Genomic DNA, 19,795 nt, shown 5'->3' with positions numbered 1-19,795 from the left:
GGCAGCTAGTTGGCGCCTCAACTTAAATGGTTTAAAACATCAAATAGAGGTGCATATCCAACAGAGGATATAAACAAACAGGGAAGAAAATGGTCTGTCATCTACTTCATTATAGCACATAGATCACTTACTTCATCGATAAAAACTGGCTCAGGTTCTGGTTCCAGAGTTTCAACTTGTACATCATCACTAAATTGTACAGTTTTCTTCTCAGTTTTCACTGTGAAGAACAATCCTAGTATTAGTATCAGCCAAAGTTCAAAATTATATGAAAATGCACAATAACTGACTTTTTAATCAAAGTTCACAAATTGAGAGGATATTTTTAACTGCGACTATTAATATACTGTGCACAAAGTTTGTCATCTTAATACACCTAGTAAGTTAAAATTTAGTGCTTATAAAATACTTTACTCTTAAAGCACAAAAACTACCATTGAATTTATTTAACATATAATAATTACTCACACATCTCTGGTTCTGCTGTTAAGTCTGCTGTCACAAAATTGGATGGGAATAATCCAATACCTTGATACGTTTCACCTTTCCACCAATTTGGATCACTATTGAACATTGATGAACAAAGGGTTACAGCAGTTCAGTACTGATCATCTCAAATATTGTATATCTATAAAACTATTTTCAACATTTATTCACTGAATTACATAGATATACTCTTAACACACCATATTTAATTACACAAACATCCACTTTGTCTTTATTTAATAATTTGCACAGAACTATATATTGAAGGTTTAAGATGAATTGCATCCAGTATTTAATGTTCATAATAAGGAAGGAAAATTATTTCCATGTACCTGTCATCTAGGATAGTAATTATTTCTCCAGCTTTAAAGGTGAGCTCATTATCTTCGGCTGCTTCAAAGTCATATATGGCTCGCACCTTCCGTCCTTCAGGTTTGCTGGTGGTAAGGCTTGATGTGCTTGGATACAAACTGGAAACCATGGTCTGCTGCTGTCTTTGTTCTTTCAACGATAATTCAATAGCTACAAAAGGCAGAAAATGCTGAAATATAGCTCAATAAAACCAGGCAGGTTTTTTGTCTTCCCAGATTCGGGTCTGCTACAGTCCAAGATGATAACTATTAGATGATAACTCCATATTTGTTGTAACTTACAATTACCATGTAGGAAAACAAATGGTGAAAAATTAAAACAGCACAACTGAGTATTTTTCCACCTGTTTATTTTCATGTTCCTATTTAACTCCTTCTCATATGTACTCCCACATTAAATCTATTGCAGACTTCCAATCATCAGGACTTTGACCTCAAAAGACAGGTTTTAGATGACCACTGTCACAACCTTCCAAAGGCTGGTAGTGCAGTTGCAACAACTATTATTTTGGGATTCATCACATCTTTCTTCATTTCTACACTTTTTATTCTTCAAAGCTTTGTTTTTGAATTGTTTTAGACATGCTGATGAGATTTTCCCCATTAGTTTCTGCTTTAATATTAGTCTAAACTATATTGAGATGTTTTAGGACATTGCTCTGCATTAAATATGCTGAACAAGTTTAATTATTTTTAATCCATCTAAAATGAAATTGTGCTGACAACTTCTAACAATTAACAGAGAAGTATGTATTTCTAAATTTATCTATTACATAGGCAGAGAAAATACTGACCTTTTGCCAAGTCCTCCTCCTCTTTTTTGTTTGCTGTTACATTGGGGTCCTTGGCTACCAGAGCAGGACTTGCTTTTGCTTGTTCTGCAGCCTATCAGAATCACAGAGTTAGAAATAAACAATGCTACTAACAAAAAGTTGATGTAAAATCAACAGAATTAATCTTCATAAATTCTATTAACAGTGAGCTGATGAGAAATCTTGACCTATATAGCTGGCAACTCTTGCAGAAACACACTACATTACCTGAGAACCTACAGCAGGAAATGTAACTCCTTGTTCTTTCAAGTTTTTTATCATTGCAGATATAAGACTAAGTTGGGGATCATTCTTAAATTCTTCAGCCCATTCTACCATGAGGGCTTTAAGCTTTTCACAGACTTTTGGGTGTCCCTGAAATAAAAATCGATTACAGATCATCAAGACTCATTCTAAATTACTGTTTTATCTTCAAAAGGAAAATATTTTTCTGACCTTTGTCGAACCGAGCTCTTCAGTATCCTGCAGTGACTAAACAGATCAAATTACTTTTATTAAGTGACTCTTCCTTTAATACAATTTGTAGAAACTCACAATTCATCAACCCAGTTAAATTATAATTAATAAGTGCTGCACCATTTGTTTTAAATAATCCCTTAAAATTTAGACAAAATTTGCAGAAATACATAGTTAAAGATTTTTTGGAACAGAAAACCAAATGAGTCTTTTTGAAAGAATGCCCATCTCTAAACCTCATCCAATCTTTTTTTATATAGTAAAATATTTTGTTGACTCACACTTCACTCACTGGTAGAGAAACATATTCAAAACAAAAGGAAAATTCTGCTCAATTTTAAATTACCCACCTTGGATGGCTAACCCTATAACAGGAATTGTATGAAATAAAATTAACAGAAGCACATAACCTCTGGGGAAGCAAAAGAGCTGTGCTTAGTAAAAAGGCCATGGTATTGATCATGTAAGTAACAGTGTATTGCCACTGTTTCATCATGAGGGACTTTATGTGAAGTACTAGGTTAGTTCCAGAAGTATATCTTGATACTGTTACAGATCCTCTCATTGACAGTTGCAATATTAAAAACAACAATCTACATCCCTACAATAAGTGGGCCTTAATAAGGGAAGGAGATCAACAAACTGGAACCACTGAATACAGAAACAAGAGAAAAATCGGCAAATGCTGGAAATCAGAGCAACACACACAAAATATGTTGGAGGAACTCAGCAGGCCAGGCAGCATCTATGAAAAAAAAGTATCAGTCGACGTTTTGGGCCAAAACCCTTCAGCAGGACTGGAGATATAAAAGCGGAGGAGAAGATCTGATAGGTGGGGGGTGGGGGGAAGAGGGGAGAGAGAAACGTCAAGTGATAGATGAAACTTGGAGCGGGAGGGATGAAGCAAAGAGCCAGGAAGTTGATTGGTGAAAGAGACAGATGGCCATAGAAGAAAGAAAAAGGGGGGGGGGGGGGGAAGCACTAGAAGGAGGCGATGGGTGAGCAAGGAGATAACATGAGAGAGGGACAAGGGGATGGGAAATGATGAAGTCTCTCATTTTATCTCCTTACCTGCCCATCAAGTTTCACCTATCATGTGGTGTTTCTCTCTCCCCCCACCTTTCAAATCTATTCCTCAGCTTTTTTTCTCTCCAGTCCTGCTGAAGGGTTTCAACTCAAAATGTCGACTGTGCTTTTTTCCATAGATGCTGCCTGGACTGCTGAGTTCCTCCAGCATTTTGTGTGTAAATGCAGAAACCTAGTTTGCAAACTCCAAGGCATTGTCATTATTTCTGGAAGTACTTTAATAGTATAAAAATGCACAATGTTGAATAAATCAACAAGCTACTGAAATATAAAGTACACTTTGTGTGAATGGTCCAGTGTTTAGAGTTGTCAGGCTACGGCTCAACTACTTTGGCGAGAATAGACGGAGGCTGATTGCTGTTTTGATTATGGAACATGGGCTTCATAGTCCACGTTGGAGACAAAGATATAAAAAGCTCAGCAAATAGACGCTCAATAAGTGACCTAGGTGTGGGACTCAGGTAAGCACTAAGGACTCAAGTGGAAAGGGGGAAGAAGAGGTCCTGCACAGTGAATATAGGCAGTTAGGAAAGAGGCTGAAGAGTGATATGTCCAAGGTAGTGATCTCTGGATTACTCCTGGTACCACACGCTAGTCAGGGCAGGGTTTCAGGTCCTTGGATCATTGGAACCTTCTGGGAGGGTGGGGGGGGGGGGGTAGAGGGGTGACCTATACAAGAGGGACAGGTTGCACCTAAACTGGAGAAAAATCAATATCCTGGTACAGAGGTTTACTAGTGCTACTAGGAGAGTTTAAACTACTTTGGTAGCCAGATGGGAACCAAACACCAGGATCAGAAAGTGAGGCCGGGGTAGAACGCAGAGGAAGGCAGACGTCAGGGCAAACAAAAACAAGCAGGAAAACAATATAATAGATATGACAGGATGGATAGGTAGAAGAATGCGTATTTTAATACTAAGAATATTATGGTAAAGGTGTTGTATTTACAGCATGGATCAATACATGGAGCTACGATGTTGTAGCCATAACAGACTTGGTTGAGATGGGGACAGGACTGGGTGTTTAATGACCTTCTGTTCCATTGTTTTAGAAAAGACAGAGAGGGAGGTAAAGGGGGTGAAGTGGAGGGGGGGGGGGAAGAGTTGCACTAATAATCAGAGACAATTTACAGCTGCACTCAGAGGGATGAGAGATATAATGGAGGGCTTGTCCACTAAGTCTATATGGGTAAAACTCAAGAGTAGGAAAGTTGCAATCACTCTGAAGGGATTGTATTACAGACTCCCCCAATGGCCACTGGGTCAGTGAGGAACAGATATGATGACAGATTGAGTAAGGGTGTAAAAAACAACATGGTTCTTATCCTGAGGGACTTCAACTTCCTGATATAAACTGGGGCCTTCTGAGCGCAAATGGTTTAGATTGGGCAGAATTTGTTCCGTGCATCCAGGAAGGTTACTTAAATCAATATACAGTTAGTCAAACAAGAGGAGATGATGCTGGATAGTGTGCCTGGCCAGATGACCAGACATCCAGTGGGTGAGTAGTTAGGGAACAGTGAGTATAACTCCTCAAGTTTTAAATCACTGTAGCTATAGACAAAGATAAGGATGGAACTTGCGGGAGAGTTCGTTGGGAATTGTTTTACAGGTAAGTCCACATCTGATATGTAGAGGGCGATTACAGGCCAACTGCACAGAGTACAAGACAGGTATGTTTCAGTTAGAAGAAAGGACAAGGATTGCAAGGTAAGAGAATCTTGGATGTCAAGGAAGTTGGAAGTAGAAGACTGAGAGGAGATTTGGTAAGAGGTATACAAAATTATGAGGGGTATAGATAGGGTAAATGCAAGCAGGCTTGTTCCAGAGGTTGGGTGGGACTACAACTATAGGTCATGGGTTAAGGGTGAAAAGTTTGAGGAGAACACGAGGTGAAACTTCTTCACTCAGAGGGTCATGAGAATGTAGCATGAGCCACCAGCATGAGTGTTGCATACAAGCTTGACTTCAAGTTTGGATAGGTAAATGGATGGTAGAAGTATGGATGGCTACATTCCTCATGCAAGTCAAAGGGAGTAGACAGTTTAAATGGTTCAGCATGGGCTAGATGGGCCAAATGGTTAGCTTCTGTGCTGTACTTTTCTATGACATTATGATGAATTTAATCAAGATATAGGAAATGTATGTAAAGCACAGGAAGCTAGAATCAAACAGAACTATGAAGGATTATAACAAAGCCAGAAAAGAACCAAAGAAGGGAATTAGGAAAGAGAGGAAGGGCCATGAAAATTTTTTGGCAAGTAAGATTAAAGAGAATCCCAAGGCATTCTCTTTATTAGGAGCAAGAAGAAACTAGGGAGAGGGTGGCATAATGGGGGGAACATTTGCTTGAATGTGAAGGGTATGAATGAGGTTCTTAACGAGTACACTGCATTAGTATTTACCAAGGAAAAGGACAAGGAGGATAGAGACATCAGTGCTAAGAGCAGTAAAATGCTAGGGCATTTCAAAGTAAAGGAGTAAGTAGGATTGGGTCTCTTGAAGAGCATTAAAATAGGTAAGTCTCCAGAGCCTCAGGGAGAGTAGCTACCGTTGTACCATTGTTCAATAAGGGAACCAAGAATAATACTGGAAACTATAGACCAGTGAGAATCACATCAGTGGTAGGCAAGTTATTGGAGAGAATTTTGAGGGATAGGATTTATAATACATGGCCTAATTAGGGAGAGCCAGCTTAGTTTTATGCAGAGCAAGTTGTGTCTTACTAACTTGATTGAGTTTTTTGAGGAGGTGATGGTGAATAATGGAAGGTAGAACTGTGGATGATGTCTACATGGATGGTTGACAATGTCCCTCATGACGAGACCCATTCAGAAGATTAAGATGCATGGGACCAATGGTGAATTCGCCGTTTGGATTCAGAACTGGCTTGCCAATAGAAAACAGGTTTCTGGTCAAAGGGACTTAGAAAACAGATTTGTAGTCAAAGGGACTTATTCTAGTGGGAGGTCTATGTTAGTGTTGTTCCACAGGGATCTGTACTGGGATCTCTGCTGTTTGTGATGCATATAAATGACCTAGATATAAAAATGTACAAAGATGGGTTGGTAAGTTTGCAGATGATATGCAGTTTAGTGGTGTTGTGGTTCGCGTAGACAACTGCCCAACAATACAGCAGAATATCAGTTGCAGATATGGGCGGAGAAAAGGGAGATAAGAGTTTAACCCAAACAAATGTGAAGTGTTGCACCTTGGTCAATCAAATGTAAAGAGACAGTACACTGTTTAAGGGCAAGACCCTGAACAGTGTTGATGAGCAGAGGGGTCTTGGAGTCCAAGTTCACAGCTCCCTGAAAGTAGCTACAAAGGTGATAGGGTGATTAAATGACATATGGTATGCTTACCTTTATTAGTTGAGCATCAAGTTCAAAAGTCAGGAAGGTACGTTGCAGCTTTACAAAATTCTAGTTAGGCTGCATCTGGAGTATTGCATACAGTTCTGGTCACCTCATTATAGGAAGAATGTCGAGGGTCTGGAGGGTGCAGAAGAGATTCACCTGGATGCTGCCTAGGTTAGAGGCGTGTGCTATAATAAGAGTTTGGACAAACTTGGGTTGTTTTCTATGGAATGCTAGAGGCTGAGGTGAGATCTGATATTGGTTTATAACATTATGAGAGGCAAAGATGAGCAGACAGTCAGTATCATTTTCCCAGAGTTGAAATGTCTAATACCAGATGGCTTGCATTTAAAATGAGAGGGGGCAATTGTAAAGGAGATGTGAGGGGCAAGTTGTTTTTTTTTTTAAAAAAACACAGGGTGGCGTGTGGCTAGAAAGCACTGCCTGATGTGCTGGTATAGCCAGATACATTAGGGACTTTTCAGAGACCTTTAGATAGGCACATGAATGGAAGAATATGGACATCCTCTAGGCCAAAGGGATTAGTTTAGTTAGCCATTTGATTACAAATTCACCTAGTTCAGCACAACATTGAGGGCCAAAGGGTTTGTTCTGGCACTGTACTGTTCTATGTTCTATCAAACTACTCAAATAGTTTGAGTGACTATTCAAACAGTGTGCTCACTATGCAGCACACTCAGCTTCAGATAAGAGATGGAAATTGGTTTCATAAACCTCCCCACCCCCCACCCCCGAGAATTCCTCATGGCAAAAATCCCAGTTTAAGTACCAACTGTCAAAACTGTCAAAAGTAGACTACAGATGAGCCAATATGTCACTCAGAATTTGCCACAGTATGTTAATATAACACAGTTGTTAAGGTCAAACAGACAACTGATCATGATCCAGTAGTCATTTCCCATAAATCTGCCATAACAATATTACTTTATCTCATCCAAAAACAGCTACAAAAAGTCCTGCCATTATCTTTTAAATGTGAAGGAGTGAATCACAGCCAACATTGAACACTGTCACGAATTGGGTCACATGTTGTTTAGCGTGTTGAAGTATGTGACTTAACAAGTTTTGGGATGGCAGTGGGTGGAGGAGGTGAGTACTCAAACATTTTGGTCATCTACCAACAGGAAAGCTATCAGTAAGAACTGGAAGAGTACAGAATAATTTACAAGGATGTTGCCAGGACTTGAGGACCTGAATTATAGGGAAAGGTTGACAAGTTTGCAACTTTATACCCCAGAGCACAGGAGAATGAAGAGAGATCTCTTTGGAGGTATACAAAATCAGGAGGGGTATAGAAAGTGTAAATCCAAACAAGCTTTTTCCACTGAGGTTGAATAAGATGCAACTTAGAAGTCATGGGTTAAAGGTGAATTGTTTAAGGGGAACATGAGGGGAAACTTCATCATTGGGGTTGGTAAGGGTGTGGTAGGAGCTGCCAGCGGAAGTGGTGGGTGTGGGTTCAATTCAACACTTCAGAAATCTAGGAAGCTACATGGATGGAAAGACTATGGGGGGCTATGGTCCAGGTGCAGGTCAATGGGACTAGACAAAATAATATTTCAGCACAGACTAGATGGGCCAAAGGGTCTGTTTCTGTGCTGTAGTGTCCTATTACACTACGACTATTAGCAAATTAAATCAAATCTGAAACAGTACATCAACTAGCACTAACAATACAGAGCTAAAAATATCATTTCCATCTCTATAAAGCCAGCTACAATACATAACATGAAACGATCCAAAGGTCACCACAAAAAGAAAAGTGAATCATAGTATCTGCTGCATTTTATGGAAGTTCTACCTTAGTAAAATTTGCACTTTGGATTCTCAATTTAGCTGCTCCGAGTTAGTAACCAAAGTAAAATAAACCAAAACAGAACGGAGTTCTTGATTACAAAGACTTCTCTAATAACATCAATAAGGACAAAAGAGATGGCAAAGGTAGAATAAATTTTTGGAAATAGATCTATCATATTCCACTACTTAACAGAGTAACTTGCTGTAAACTACAGCAGGTTTAACATGGTTTAATTAACAAGGTTGACAAAACTAAATCAATGTAATCTATATTTACCTTATTTAATACGTTGCTCACTTCACTTGCAAAATCCCTTGAGCAGACTTCAAGGTGAAAGATCTTGCCACAGTTTGATACACATGCTCCTAGCAGCTTTAAAATAAGAATTCAATTATGAAGGTGTACAGCATCTTTTTAGTATTATGGAATAAGTCCCACAAATATTTAATAATTTTAATAAAATTACTATTCATCCATTCCCTTAACAATATAACAACCCAAGCACATTCTAAACTGATTAAAATTAATTTATATTTTGAAATTGTAATGGTGGCTAAACTCTCAGTACATGTTGTCATTACACTGTGAAGCACAAAGAGACATCTGAATAGAAATTTCAGTGTGGAACATGCTCTAAGTTAGTGGTCACCAACCTTTTGAAGCCCAAGATCCCCTACCTCAGCCTTGGTGAAAGGCAAGATTGACTCCAAATCGATTAGTTACACGCATGCGCACCAGGGCAGAAAAGACCGGAAGTAAAACCCCACAACCCGGAAGTAGAAATGATGTATGAACACCAGGGGTCACCGTCCCTTTTTTTGCACAGCGGACCGGTTTAATATTGACAATATTCTTGTGGACCAGCTGACCGGGGGGAGGGGGGGGGGGGGGGTGTTAAACACAACTGGAATACAGCAATACTCAAAGCAGGTTCCTTATGTCCAGTCTATTCCACAATTTACTTTACGCAGCTCTCAGCACTTACCTGTTGTCCCGCTTGCTTACGTTTTTAACGCTGGAAAAAAAACTCAGCGGGTTTGTATTTAAGCGCAGGGTGCTTGGACTCAGGGTATAGAAGCAGTTCTGAGGTCTTCATTGCCTCATTAGACAGCCTCCAGGCCCAATCTCCAACCTCCCACCCGCCCACCACCTTGGCCAGGTGCATCTGTTCCTGTGCCAGGGCGGTCGCAGCCCAGAGAGAGCGACTGACCGAGCGAGGAGTGTGACAGGACGCATGCCCGCCCCACCTTGTAGGATCTATCAACCGACAAAAGTTTGTTTCAGTAGATCGCAGCGAGGTAGCTGCTCTGCTACTTATGAAACCCTGAGCCCGAATTAGGTCGTCTGCAAATATTTTAGCACCGGGTTCCCCAACAATATTCGGTGTGCTAAACAGGCTCAGAGGCGGCGCCCATCTGTCCACGCTCCAAGCTGGTACCAACGGCACTTCTCGCTGGCCACACGAAGCAGTCAGTTACCCGAGGCCAACCAGTGATCCCTGGTGCACTTGGTAATGACCTCGCGTGGGTTCAAGTTCAACAGTGGGTGTGACAGGGAGTGAGGAAAGGTGCAGCTGACTCAATTATTTCCTCGCGGCCCAGTGGTTGGGGACCAGCGTGTGGTGGGGGAGCTACACGCATGCGCACTGGGCAGAAAGAACGGAACTAAAACCCCGCAACCCGGAAACAATCTCTCAACAGTATTTGTTTATTTTTTTTTATTTTTTTCCCCTCGGGATCTACTGGGAAAATCTCAAAGATTGACCAGTTGATCGCGATCGACGGGTTGGCTGTAACTGATTTTCCCTTGCTTCTTGACAGGGTACTCTACTTTGCAACCATTTCCAGCTTAATATGCAAAAATGAACAAAGTGATAAGGAATTCGCAAATGTACCAAACAATTCTGCCCTCAGAGCTTGATGCTTGGTTGTAGGTAGTATCAGTGAACTTTAGTGGCCAGGGGAGGGAAATTGTGTGCAAGAAAGGACAGTAAAAAATGCTTGGAAGAAGAAAATTGCTACTTACAGTCAGTGCCTGCATTGCAACATGAGGATCCTTGTGATTTACTCTTTTCATTATGGATCTTAAGCAGTCTTTTGGCCTAATGATGAATAGCATAGAGTAAGTAACTTCTATTAAAAATACTAACACTTTTAACTTATAGATGCCTCTCCTAAAAGCCATTTTACATGCTCATTATAATTTTTCAGCCACTGCTCTGACACTATAAACTGCAAAATCCGTGATCCATCAATGCATACTTTCCAAGGAAATAAATATAACATTGGAGGTCAAGTTGAGGAGAACACAGTGCGAGCAATCAGGTGAATGTCACTGATAATGGTTTGCCAAGAAAGAACACTTGTGGTCATGAAGTTGAAGGGCAAGGGTAAGCAGAGCAGCTAGTCAATAGGACTTACCCGAGGGCATACACAGCCCACACTATTTTTAGTCAAAGACGTCAATCATTAGAATAAAGCTCCTGCTTAACAACACTGCTCATCGAATGACATAGGGACTGCGTGACCAATGCCAAAATCACATCGCTAATGCATGATCACTTGGCGATCAGGAGTGCCCAATTATATTTCCAGCATGTCAATGGTTACAATTTCTAACTGCAATTTCTGCAGGCTCTATAAATGAGCATGATTTGCTCTCTTAGCACTGAAAGCAGGGCTATGCAACTAAATTAAGATAATTATCTTTTCAAATGAAGCTGATAAAATTTGCAAAATACTACTAGATTAAAGCCCATTTCAAACTACAATCCATTTAAAATCAGTGGAAAAGTGCATATGGAGTTCCTGGCAACAGACCCAAATTATTCTGGAATTCCCAGCACAGGTTTAGCAAACTGAATAGAGTATTGATGCCCAGTAAAAGAATTTGAAATAAAACAAAGGGGGGGGGGGGGGGAGAGAAACAGGCTCAGAAGAAAATTGTAATCAATGTGGAATAGATATACCTAAATCAAGGCCAGGTTACAAGTGAGAGAACACACAAGATCAATGGCATCAACCCATCTTTTGATACATAAAAAAGTTCCAATCCTCTGCTTTTATCCAATGGCTTTGCATTTTTCCCCCTTCTTTCCAATTGCCTAATTTCCTTTTCAAAAACTTACTACTAACACTGCTTCTACCACTTAATGCATTCTAGTAGGTTATTTGGTCATTGTAAATTGTCCGAATTAGGGTAGCAGACATCCCACCCTGCAAAAACTCATTTCAGGGAGGTCGCACCATCAATTTGCGGGAGACCCCAGAACTTCCAGGAGAGGTGGGATGTCTGCAATAGAGTAGTTCCTTAGCAGCTAGCCAGCTAGCTTAAATAACGTTAGCTATGCTAATGAACAAATGACCTCTGTTAAACTCACCTCAACATGTCTTTTACATTTTAACCCACCATGGGCAATAAAAAAGTCACTGTTGCAAACAGTGCAGCAAGCAACACTGCCATTATTTTTGACCCCTATTAGGCAGGAGTACACTTTAGTGTAGTCTGGGGTGAAGTACATTTTATATCTAATTTTTTTGGAACACTCTGCCATAGTGCGTTCTGTCACTTTCTCTCACACTCTCTCTCTCTCAATATCAATAAGCAGGAGACTCACGGAACCTCCGGGAGAGGTGGGATGTCTGGGGTAGGGTTAAATTGGGGGTTGCAGGGGCCTATTCCGCACTGTATCTCTAAATTAATGAAGCATGTAAAGCCTGTATACTGCTTTGCTAAAGCTTTGTGGGTCATTCCCAAGATAAACTCAACACCCTACTTTGCTTTAGAATTGCTCAATTTCGAAATAGATTCCAAATGCTTCAGAATCAGAATCAAATGCTTTACCTAAATAGCACTTCTGACTTAATCCACCAATCACGATATAAATAAGTTACCAGCATTTAGGAACCAAAACATTCTCACTCACCCAGTCCGAGACTGCCCAACTTTGTCACAGATATCCAGTATGAGGCCCCAGTCCTCTGCAGTATTCATCTCACTTGTTGCTTTCTCTATGAACAGTGAAAAACATACATATATTTGTAGAACTTGCAAACCACATACCTTCACACTATAAACACTTACCTATTGCTTTATGTAATACTAATTTGTAGCAGATCTACTTCACAATAGCTCAGTTTTTGATAAATGATTTACTCTGCTGATTACCTGTTGCCCAGTTCAAATAGAACCAAAAATTCCTTGAAAAATATTTTAAAAAATTGTAAGCATTTTCCTGCAATATTTTTGAGATGTGTCTATTTTAATGTAAGGAGTACTATGAACAAAGCGGATGAGCTTAGAGCGTGGATCAGTACTTGGAGCTATGATGTGGTGGCCATTACAGAGACTTGGATGGCTCAGGGGCAGGAATGGTTACATCGAGTGCCAGACTTTAGATGTTTCAGGAAGGACAAAGAGGGAGGCAAAAATGGTGCGGGAATTGCACTGTTGATCAGAGATAGTGTCACAGCTGTAGAAAAGGAGGAATATGAAGGGATTGTCTACGGAGTCTCTGAGGGTGGAAGTTAGAAACAGGAAGGGGTCAATTATTCTACTGGGTGTTTTTATAGACCACCCAATAATAACAAGGACATCGAAGAGCAGATTTGTTGTGCTGGGAGATTTTAATTTCCCAAATATCGATTGGCATGTCCCTAGAGCAAGGGGTTTAACTGGGGTGGAGTTTGTTAGGTGTGTTCAGGAAGGTTTCTTGACACAATAAGTAGATAAACCGACAAGAGGAGAGGTTGTACTTGATCTGGTATTGGGAAATGAACCTGGTCAGGTGTCAGATCTCTCAGTGGGAGAGCATTCTGGAGATAGAATTGTGATCACTATCTCTTTTACCTTAGCTTTGGAGAGGGATAGGAACAGACAAGTTAGGAAAGCGTTTAGTTGCAGTAAGGGGAAATATGAAGCTATCAGGCAGGAACCTGGAAGCATAAATTGGAAACAGTTGTTCTCAGGGAAACGTACAGAAGAAATGTGGCAAATGTTCAGGGGATATTTGCATGGAGTTCTGCATAAGTACGTTCCAATGAGACAGGGAAAGGATGGTAGGGTACAGGACCCATGGTATACAAAGGCTGTTGTAAATCTAGTCAAGAAGAAAAGCAAAGCTTACGAAAAGTTCAAAAACTAGGTAATGATAGATATCTAGAAGATTATAAGGCTAGCAGGAAGGAACTTAAGAATGAAATTAGGAGAGCCAGAAGGGGCCTTGAGAAGGCCTTGGTGGACAAGATTAAGGAAAACCCCAAGGCATTCTACGAGTATGGGAAGAGCAAGAGGGTAAGACACGAGAGAAAGGGATCAATCAAGTGTGACAGTGGAAAAGTGTGTATGGAACCGGAGGAGATAGCAGAGGTACTTAATGCATACTTTACTTCAGTATTCACTACAGAAAAGGATCTTGGCGATTGTCTGGATGACTTACAGCAGACTGAAATGCTTGAGTATGCAGATATTAAGGAAGAGTGGTGAGACCACACTTATAGTATTGTGTTCAATTCTGGTCGCCTTATTAGTGGAAGGATGTGGAAGCCATGGATAGGGTGCAGAGCAGATTTACCAGGGTGTTGCCTGGATTGGAAAAAAAGTCTTATGGGGCAAGGTTAGCAGAGCTGGGACTTTTCTCTTTGGATTGTAGAAGGATGAGAGGGAACTTGATAGCGGTTGACAAGATTATGAGAGGCATAGATAGGGTGGATAGCCAGTACCTGTTTCCCAGGGCATGAATAGCAAACACCAGAGGGCATATGTACAAAGCTAATGGAGGGAAGTTTAGGGGAGCCATCAGGGGTAAGTTTTTTTACACAGAGGGTTGTGGGTGCCTGGAATGACTTGCCAGGGATGGCGGTGGAGGCTAAAACATTAGGGGTATTTAAGAGCCTCTTGGACAGGCACATGGTATAAAGAAAAATAGAGGGCTATGGGGTAGAGTGGGTTTAGTGCTTCTTTTTGGGAGTATATGGGTTGGCACAATATTGAGGGCCGAAGGGCCTGCACTGTGCTGTAGTGTTCTATCGTTCTATGGTTCTAAGAGGATGTGCTGGAGCTTTTGGAAAGCATCAAGTTGGATAAGTTGCAGATGTTGTTCACTTATTCAAGAAAGGGAGTAGAGATAGCCCAGGAAATTTTAGACCAGTGAGTCCTTCTTCGGTGGTTGGTAAGTTGATGGAGAAGATCCTGAGAGGCAGGATTTATGAAAATTGGGAGAGGCGTAATACGATTAAGAATAGTCAGCATGGCTTTGTCAAAGGCAGGTCATGCCTTACGAGCCTGACTGAATTTTTTAAGGATGTAACTAAACACATTGATGAAGGTAGAGCAGTAGATGTAGTGTATATGGATTTCAGCAAGGCATTTGATAAGGTACCCCATGCGAGGCTTATTGAGAAAGTAAGGAGCCATGGGATCCAAGGGGACATTGCTTTGTGGATCCAGAACTGGTTTGCCCACAAAAGGTAAAGAGTGGTTGTAGACAGGTCATATTCTGCATTGAGGTCGTTCGCCAGTGGGGCACCTCAGAGATCTGTTCTGGGACCTCTTCTCTTCATGATTTTTATAAATGACCTGGATGAGGAGTGAAGGGAAGGGTTAGTAAATTTGCTGATGACACAGAGGTTGGGGGTGTTGTGGATAGTGTGGAGGGCTGTCAGAGGTTACAGCGGGACATTGATAGGATGCAAAACTGGGCTGAGAAGTGGCAGATGGAGCTCAACCCAGATAAGTGTGAGGTGGTTCATTTTGGTAGGTCAAATATGATGGCAGAATATAGTATTAATAGTAAGAATCTTGGCAGTGTGGAGGATCAAAAGGATCTTGGGGTCCGAGTGCACAAGACACTCAAAGCTGCTGTGCAGGTTGACTCTGTGGTTAAGAAGGCATACACAGTTCATCAATGGTGGGATTGAATTTAGAAACCAAGAGGTAATCTTGCAGCTATATATGACCCTGGTCAGAACCCACATGGAGTACGGTGTTCAATTCTGGTCGCCTCACTACAGGAAGGATGTGGAAACCATAGAAAGTGTGCAGAGGAGATTTACAAGGATGTTGCCTGGATTGGAGAGTATGCCTTATGAGAATACGTTGAGTGAACTTGGCCTTTTCTCCTTGGAGTGACAGAGGATGAGAGGTGACCTGATAGAGGTGTATAAGATGATGAAAGGTACTCATCATGTGGATAGTCAGAGGCTTTTCGCAGGGCTGAAATGGCTAGCACAAGAGGGCACAGTTTTAAGGTGCTTGGAAGTAGGTACAGAGGAGATGTCAGGAGTAAGTTGTTTTTTTAAGGGAGAGTGGTGAGTGCGTGGAATGGGTTGCTGGCAATGGTGGTGGAGGCGGATACCATAGGATCTTTTAAGAGACTCCGATAGATAGGTACATGGAGCTTTGAAAAGTAGAAGGCTATTGGTAACCCTAGGTAATTTCTAAGGTAAGGACATGTTCGGTACAGCTTTGTGGGCCGAAGGACCTGTATTGTGCTGTAGGTTTTCTATGTTCTATTTCTGGTAGAACCATTAACCCCATACAAGAGGTCCAATTAAATTTCACTGTGGATTGTTACCTTCACTTCCAGCAGTACAAGATATAATAGATCTGGATGAAGTTAACTGCTTTTAGCCAAGGTGACAGGCTGCTTCGCAAGAACTAGAATACAAATGGAAGCATGTAATGCTGAGGCTTGATAATGCATTGGTCAGACTGCACAGAGTCTAGGACCAGAGGGCAGAGCCTCAGGATAGAAGGATACCCCTTTAGAAGTGAGGTGAGGAGGAATTACTTCAGCTCGAGGGTGGTGAATCTATGGAATTCATTACCACAGACAGCTGTGGCAGCCAAGTCATTGGGTACATTCAAAACGGAGGTTGATGAGTTTTTGATTAGTAAGGCAGTGAAAGGTTATGGGGAGAAGACAACGACAAATCAGTCACAATGGAATGATGGAGCAGACTCGACTGGCCGGGTGGCCTAATTCTGCTCCTAATGCGTATGCTCTAATTATTTCAGGTTTATGGAGGGAAGTCAGGCATTTGTTTATTCAACTGACTGCTATTCAGCAATGTACACCTATAAGGAAATTTGACGATCTAGGATGGATTTATCTTAGGTGTTTCTACCCACGATCAACAAAATTTTTAACAATGCCCAATTCATACATAAACAAAAGCTCAATTAAACAATATCAGAATTTAACCTGCACTTAACAAAATCAAGTCATATCAGTTTACCTAAAATGTCAGTGAAGATGGTAATGAGAGGAATTGTAATCAGAAACAGTCAATACAAAGGGGGCATATTTAAAAATCAATGTAATTTTACTACTATTATTCAAAGAATTGCTTATGTACAATGCATTTCTACAGAATTCCAGTCTACTCTTCATCACATCAAATATAGTGCACCCTATATCGTGATTTGATGTTCTAGATGTCTAGGGAACACTCAGGGTACATAAATGGATTGAAACTTTGTCAACTGATGAAAAAAAACACGGTAACAGTTTACTAAGCACAACACGTCAACTTGAACAATTTGTAAAAACAAAATGGAACCGAATAAACTGAATCCAGTTGATAAACAAAGACTCTTCTTGCAAAAGTGTTTTTAATCTATTAATTCAAATGCAAGACAGGAGCTACTTTGCTAAGAGACATTGCAGTCATTGTTATGCAGCACAATCAATAATTGCCCTCAACAGTTCATAATACAATTCAGACAGAAGACAACTGTTGATGACTAAAATCAAGACATTAACACACAAATGAATAACAATTACCAACTCATTTCCTTGAAAGAGACTTTACTAATTGTAATCTCTCCAGTTTTGACCCATGTCCAGACTTCCTCTTCACCAGAGGATTTCTGCTTAAATTTCAGCTGGAGTTTGATGACATTAAATACTCTTTCCATCTCCAGTGCAGGCCTCATTACTGCCTCTGTCACCAGCTCCAAAGTTACCTTGTTAAACAATTGGAAATCTAAGATATCCATCTTCAGGCCTTGCCTCAGGATTTTCATTTTATTCCTATACCATCTACCATCTCACATTGCTGCTCACAACTTTGACTTTAAAGCCTCTGACCTTAAAATGCCTTGATAAGCAAAAAAAATGCCTAGTTTGAGGTGTCATTCTTCATTTAGGCCACTAACAGTTAAATTTTGAACACCACACTTAAGTAAGTGCATACAAGGTCCTAAAGAGGTGCTAATTTAATAAAGCAAATTCACTTAAGTAAAAACAGAAAATGACAGAATTACTCAGGCCAAGCATATCTGTGAAGAGGAGAAAAATAATGAATTATTTCAAGCTGAAGGTATTTAATTGGAAGCAATAGATTTACTGGTTTAAACTCAGAGAACAAGTTGCAAGGATAGACAAGAAAATGCAGCCATTTTCCTGGGTGGTAAAATGGTTTGTCAAACATGAACAAAATAAAGTTTAAAGGAATTAAATGGAGCTCTTTAGTGAACAAACCAATTTACAGTGTTTGGTAGATCTACAACACAACCTTTGCAACCTTTGGGAAGAAGTGCTCAAAAACAAATGACTGGATAGAGCCAAATCCAACGAGATGAGCCCCGACATTGAAGTCAAACATGCTGCCCTGGCTGAGTACAAGTGTTTGCTAATTGAGAGGAATCTGCAGATCCTCAGGGCTGCTAGAAATGAAGTTCAGCAGACTACCAGGCACTGGTGCATTGAGTACTGGATGCAGCTCAGTGAAGACATGCACACCACAGCACTGACAGGCAAACTAAAGGGAATGTATGATGGCATCAAAGTAAGCCCTCAGCCCTCTTCAGAGCAAGACTGCTCCCTCAAGTCCATAAATGGGAATGTAATCACATATAGGGGGAAACAGATGGAGAGCTGGGTGGAATATTACTCTGACCTCCCTACCTCAGAGTGAAAACTATCACCACCGTGGATGGCACCAACAATGGATGAACTGGATGTAGAAGCAACCTTAGAGGAGATCCACAAAGCCATTGGCAGCTTGGCCTCAGGGAAAACACCAGACAATGATGAGACCTGATCAAACACTGGATGACTATCCTACTGCACACATTGCACAGAAACATAAAAAACCTACAGCACAACACAGGCCCTTCGACCCACAAAGTTGTGTCGAACTTGTCCCAACCTTAGAAATTACTAGGCTTACCCATAGCCCTCTATTTTTCTAAGCTCCACGTACCTATCCAAAAATCTCTTAAAAGACCCTACTATATCCACCTCCACCACCACTGCTGGCAGCCCATTCCACGCACTCACCACTCTGAGTAAAAAATTTCCCCTAGACATGTCCTCTGTACCTACTCCCCAGCACCTTAAATTTGTGTCCTCTTGTGGCAACCATTTCAGCCCTGGGAAAAAGCCCGATTATCCACATGATCAATGCCTCTGATCATCTTATACACTTCTATCAGGTCACCTCTCATCCTCCGTGACTCCAAGGAGAAAAGGCCGAGTTCACTCAACCTGTTTTCATAAGGCATGCTCCCCAATCCAGGCAACATCCTGGTAAATCTCCTCTGCACCCTTTCTATGGCTTTGACATCCTTCCTATAGTGAGGTGACGAGAACTTCTCAGCTTCATTGCATGAAGTCCTCTGTCAGTGCTAACAACTACAGGGGCATCTCCCTCTTGAGTGTTGTTGGCAAAGTCTTCTCCCAAGTCTTCTTGATCCACTGACAGAAATAAACAAATTAGCCACACACCTGCAAGACAGGAAACTCATTTCCCCTAAGCGCAATGCAAAAGGAATCATTTCAGAACAAAAGAACACTGGCTTGTGGTTCTGACCAGGCACTTGTAATCACAGTGGACAGTCTGTGGGATGCTACTTATACAAATCAGAAACAGAGGATTTCATTCCTTGTGGAGTACACTGGGGCTATTAAATTAAACCCTTCCCATTCGGCACTCCAATATTAACTATGCTTTCATCTTGCCATTGTAGATGTGTCTTCAAAGCACTATCTAACTCTGTATTGGGAATTCTTATATTAAAAAATTAACTTGCTCTCTTTAGGTCCGCATTCTTCCAGCTCCCTCCTGTGTCACCACTACACCCACTGCCTGACCATCCCCACAGCGCCGAGATCCCAGGTACAAAGTTCAACATCAGGGCTCAATTTCCTCCCCCCTCCCCCAAGGCTTCGATCTCCAGATACATCAACAATTTCTAGACTCCTCTCCTACAGCAACAATGACAAGTTAGTCAATTAAGCTAATATAGAGAGTAGTATAAAATTTAAATTTTGCTGCTTAACTGTAGATTGATGTGCAGCATCCATATCCTCAAGAAAAATAAGTCTCTACCAACTTTAAGTTGTCTTGGACAAACATTCCAGTGTTTTCGCATTTCATAA

The 19,795-nt window shown here is 40.9% G+C and overlaps 1 protein-coding gene across 6 annotated transcripts in view; it reads right to left on the bottom strand.

The window, feature by feature from the left end:
- LOC140732252 (signal transducing adapter molecule 1-like) overlaps nucleotides 1–19,795 on the bottom strand; it is a 56,055-nt gene that overhangs the window by 19,745 nt on the left and 16,515 nt on the right. Inside the window, exons 1-10 of one of the 6 annotated variants that reach the window (XM_073054604.1) lie at nucleotides 19,697–19,719; nucleotides 12,335–12,419; nucleotides 10,435–10,510; nucleotides 8,686–8,781; nucleotides 2,126–2,161; nucleotides 1,898–2,044; nucleotides 1,652–1,742; nucleotides 819–1,008; nucleotides 469–563; nucleotides 132–220 (exon numbers count right to left, since the gene is read on the bottom strand). In XM_073054604.1, the coding sequence (XP_072910705.1) occupies nucleotides 132–220; nucleotides 469–563; nucleotides 819–1,008; nucleotides 1,652–1,742; nucleotides 1,898–2,044; nucleotides 2,126–2,161; nucleotides 8,686–8,781; nucleotides 10,435–10,510; nucleotides 12,335–12,402 (888 nt within the window). In that variant the 5' untranslated portion in view covers nucleotides 12,403–12,419; nucleotides 19,697–19,719. Of the gene's footprint in view, nucleotides 1–131; nucleotides 221–468; nucleotides 564–818; nucleotides 1,009–1,651; nucleotides 1,743–1,897; nucleotides 2,045–2,125; nucleotides 2,162–8,685; nucleotides 8,782–10,434; nucleotides 10,511–12,334; nucleotides 12,420–18,854; nucleotides 19,052–19,696; nucleotides 19,720–19,795 lie in introns of those variants that run through there. The other 5 variants (XM_073054600.1, XM_073054605.1, XM_073054603.1 and 2 more) reach the window with 5 other exon arrangements.

This window comes from Hemitrygon akajei, chromosome 8, assembly GCF_048418815.1.
Source record: "Hemitrygon akajei chromosome 8, sHemAka1.3, whole genome shotgun sequence".
NCBI lineage: Eukaryota > Metazoa > Chordata > Chondrichthyes > Myliobatiformes > Dasyatidae > Hemitrygon > Hemitrygon akajei.
The sequence above is the reverse complement of the archived record's forward strand: the minus strand, read 5'-3'. Positions and strand labels throughout refer to the sequence as shown.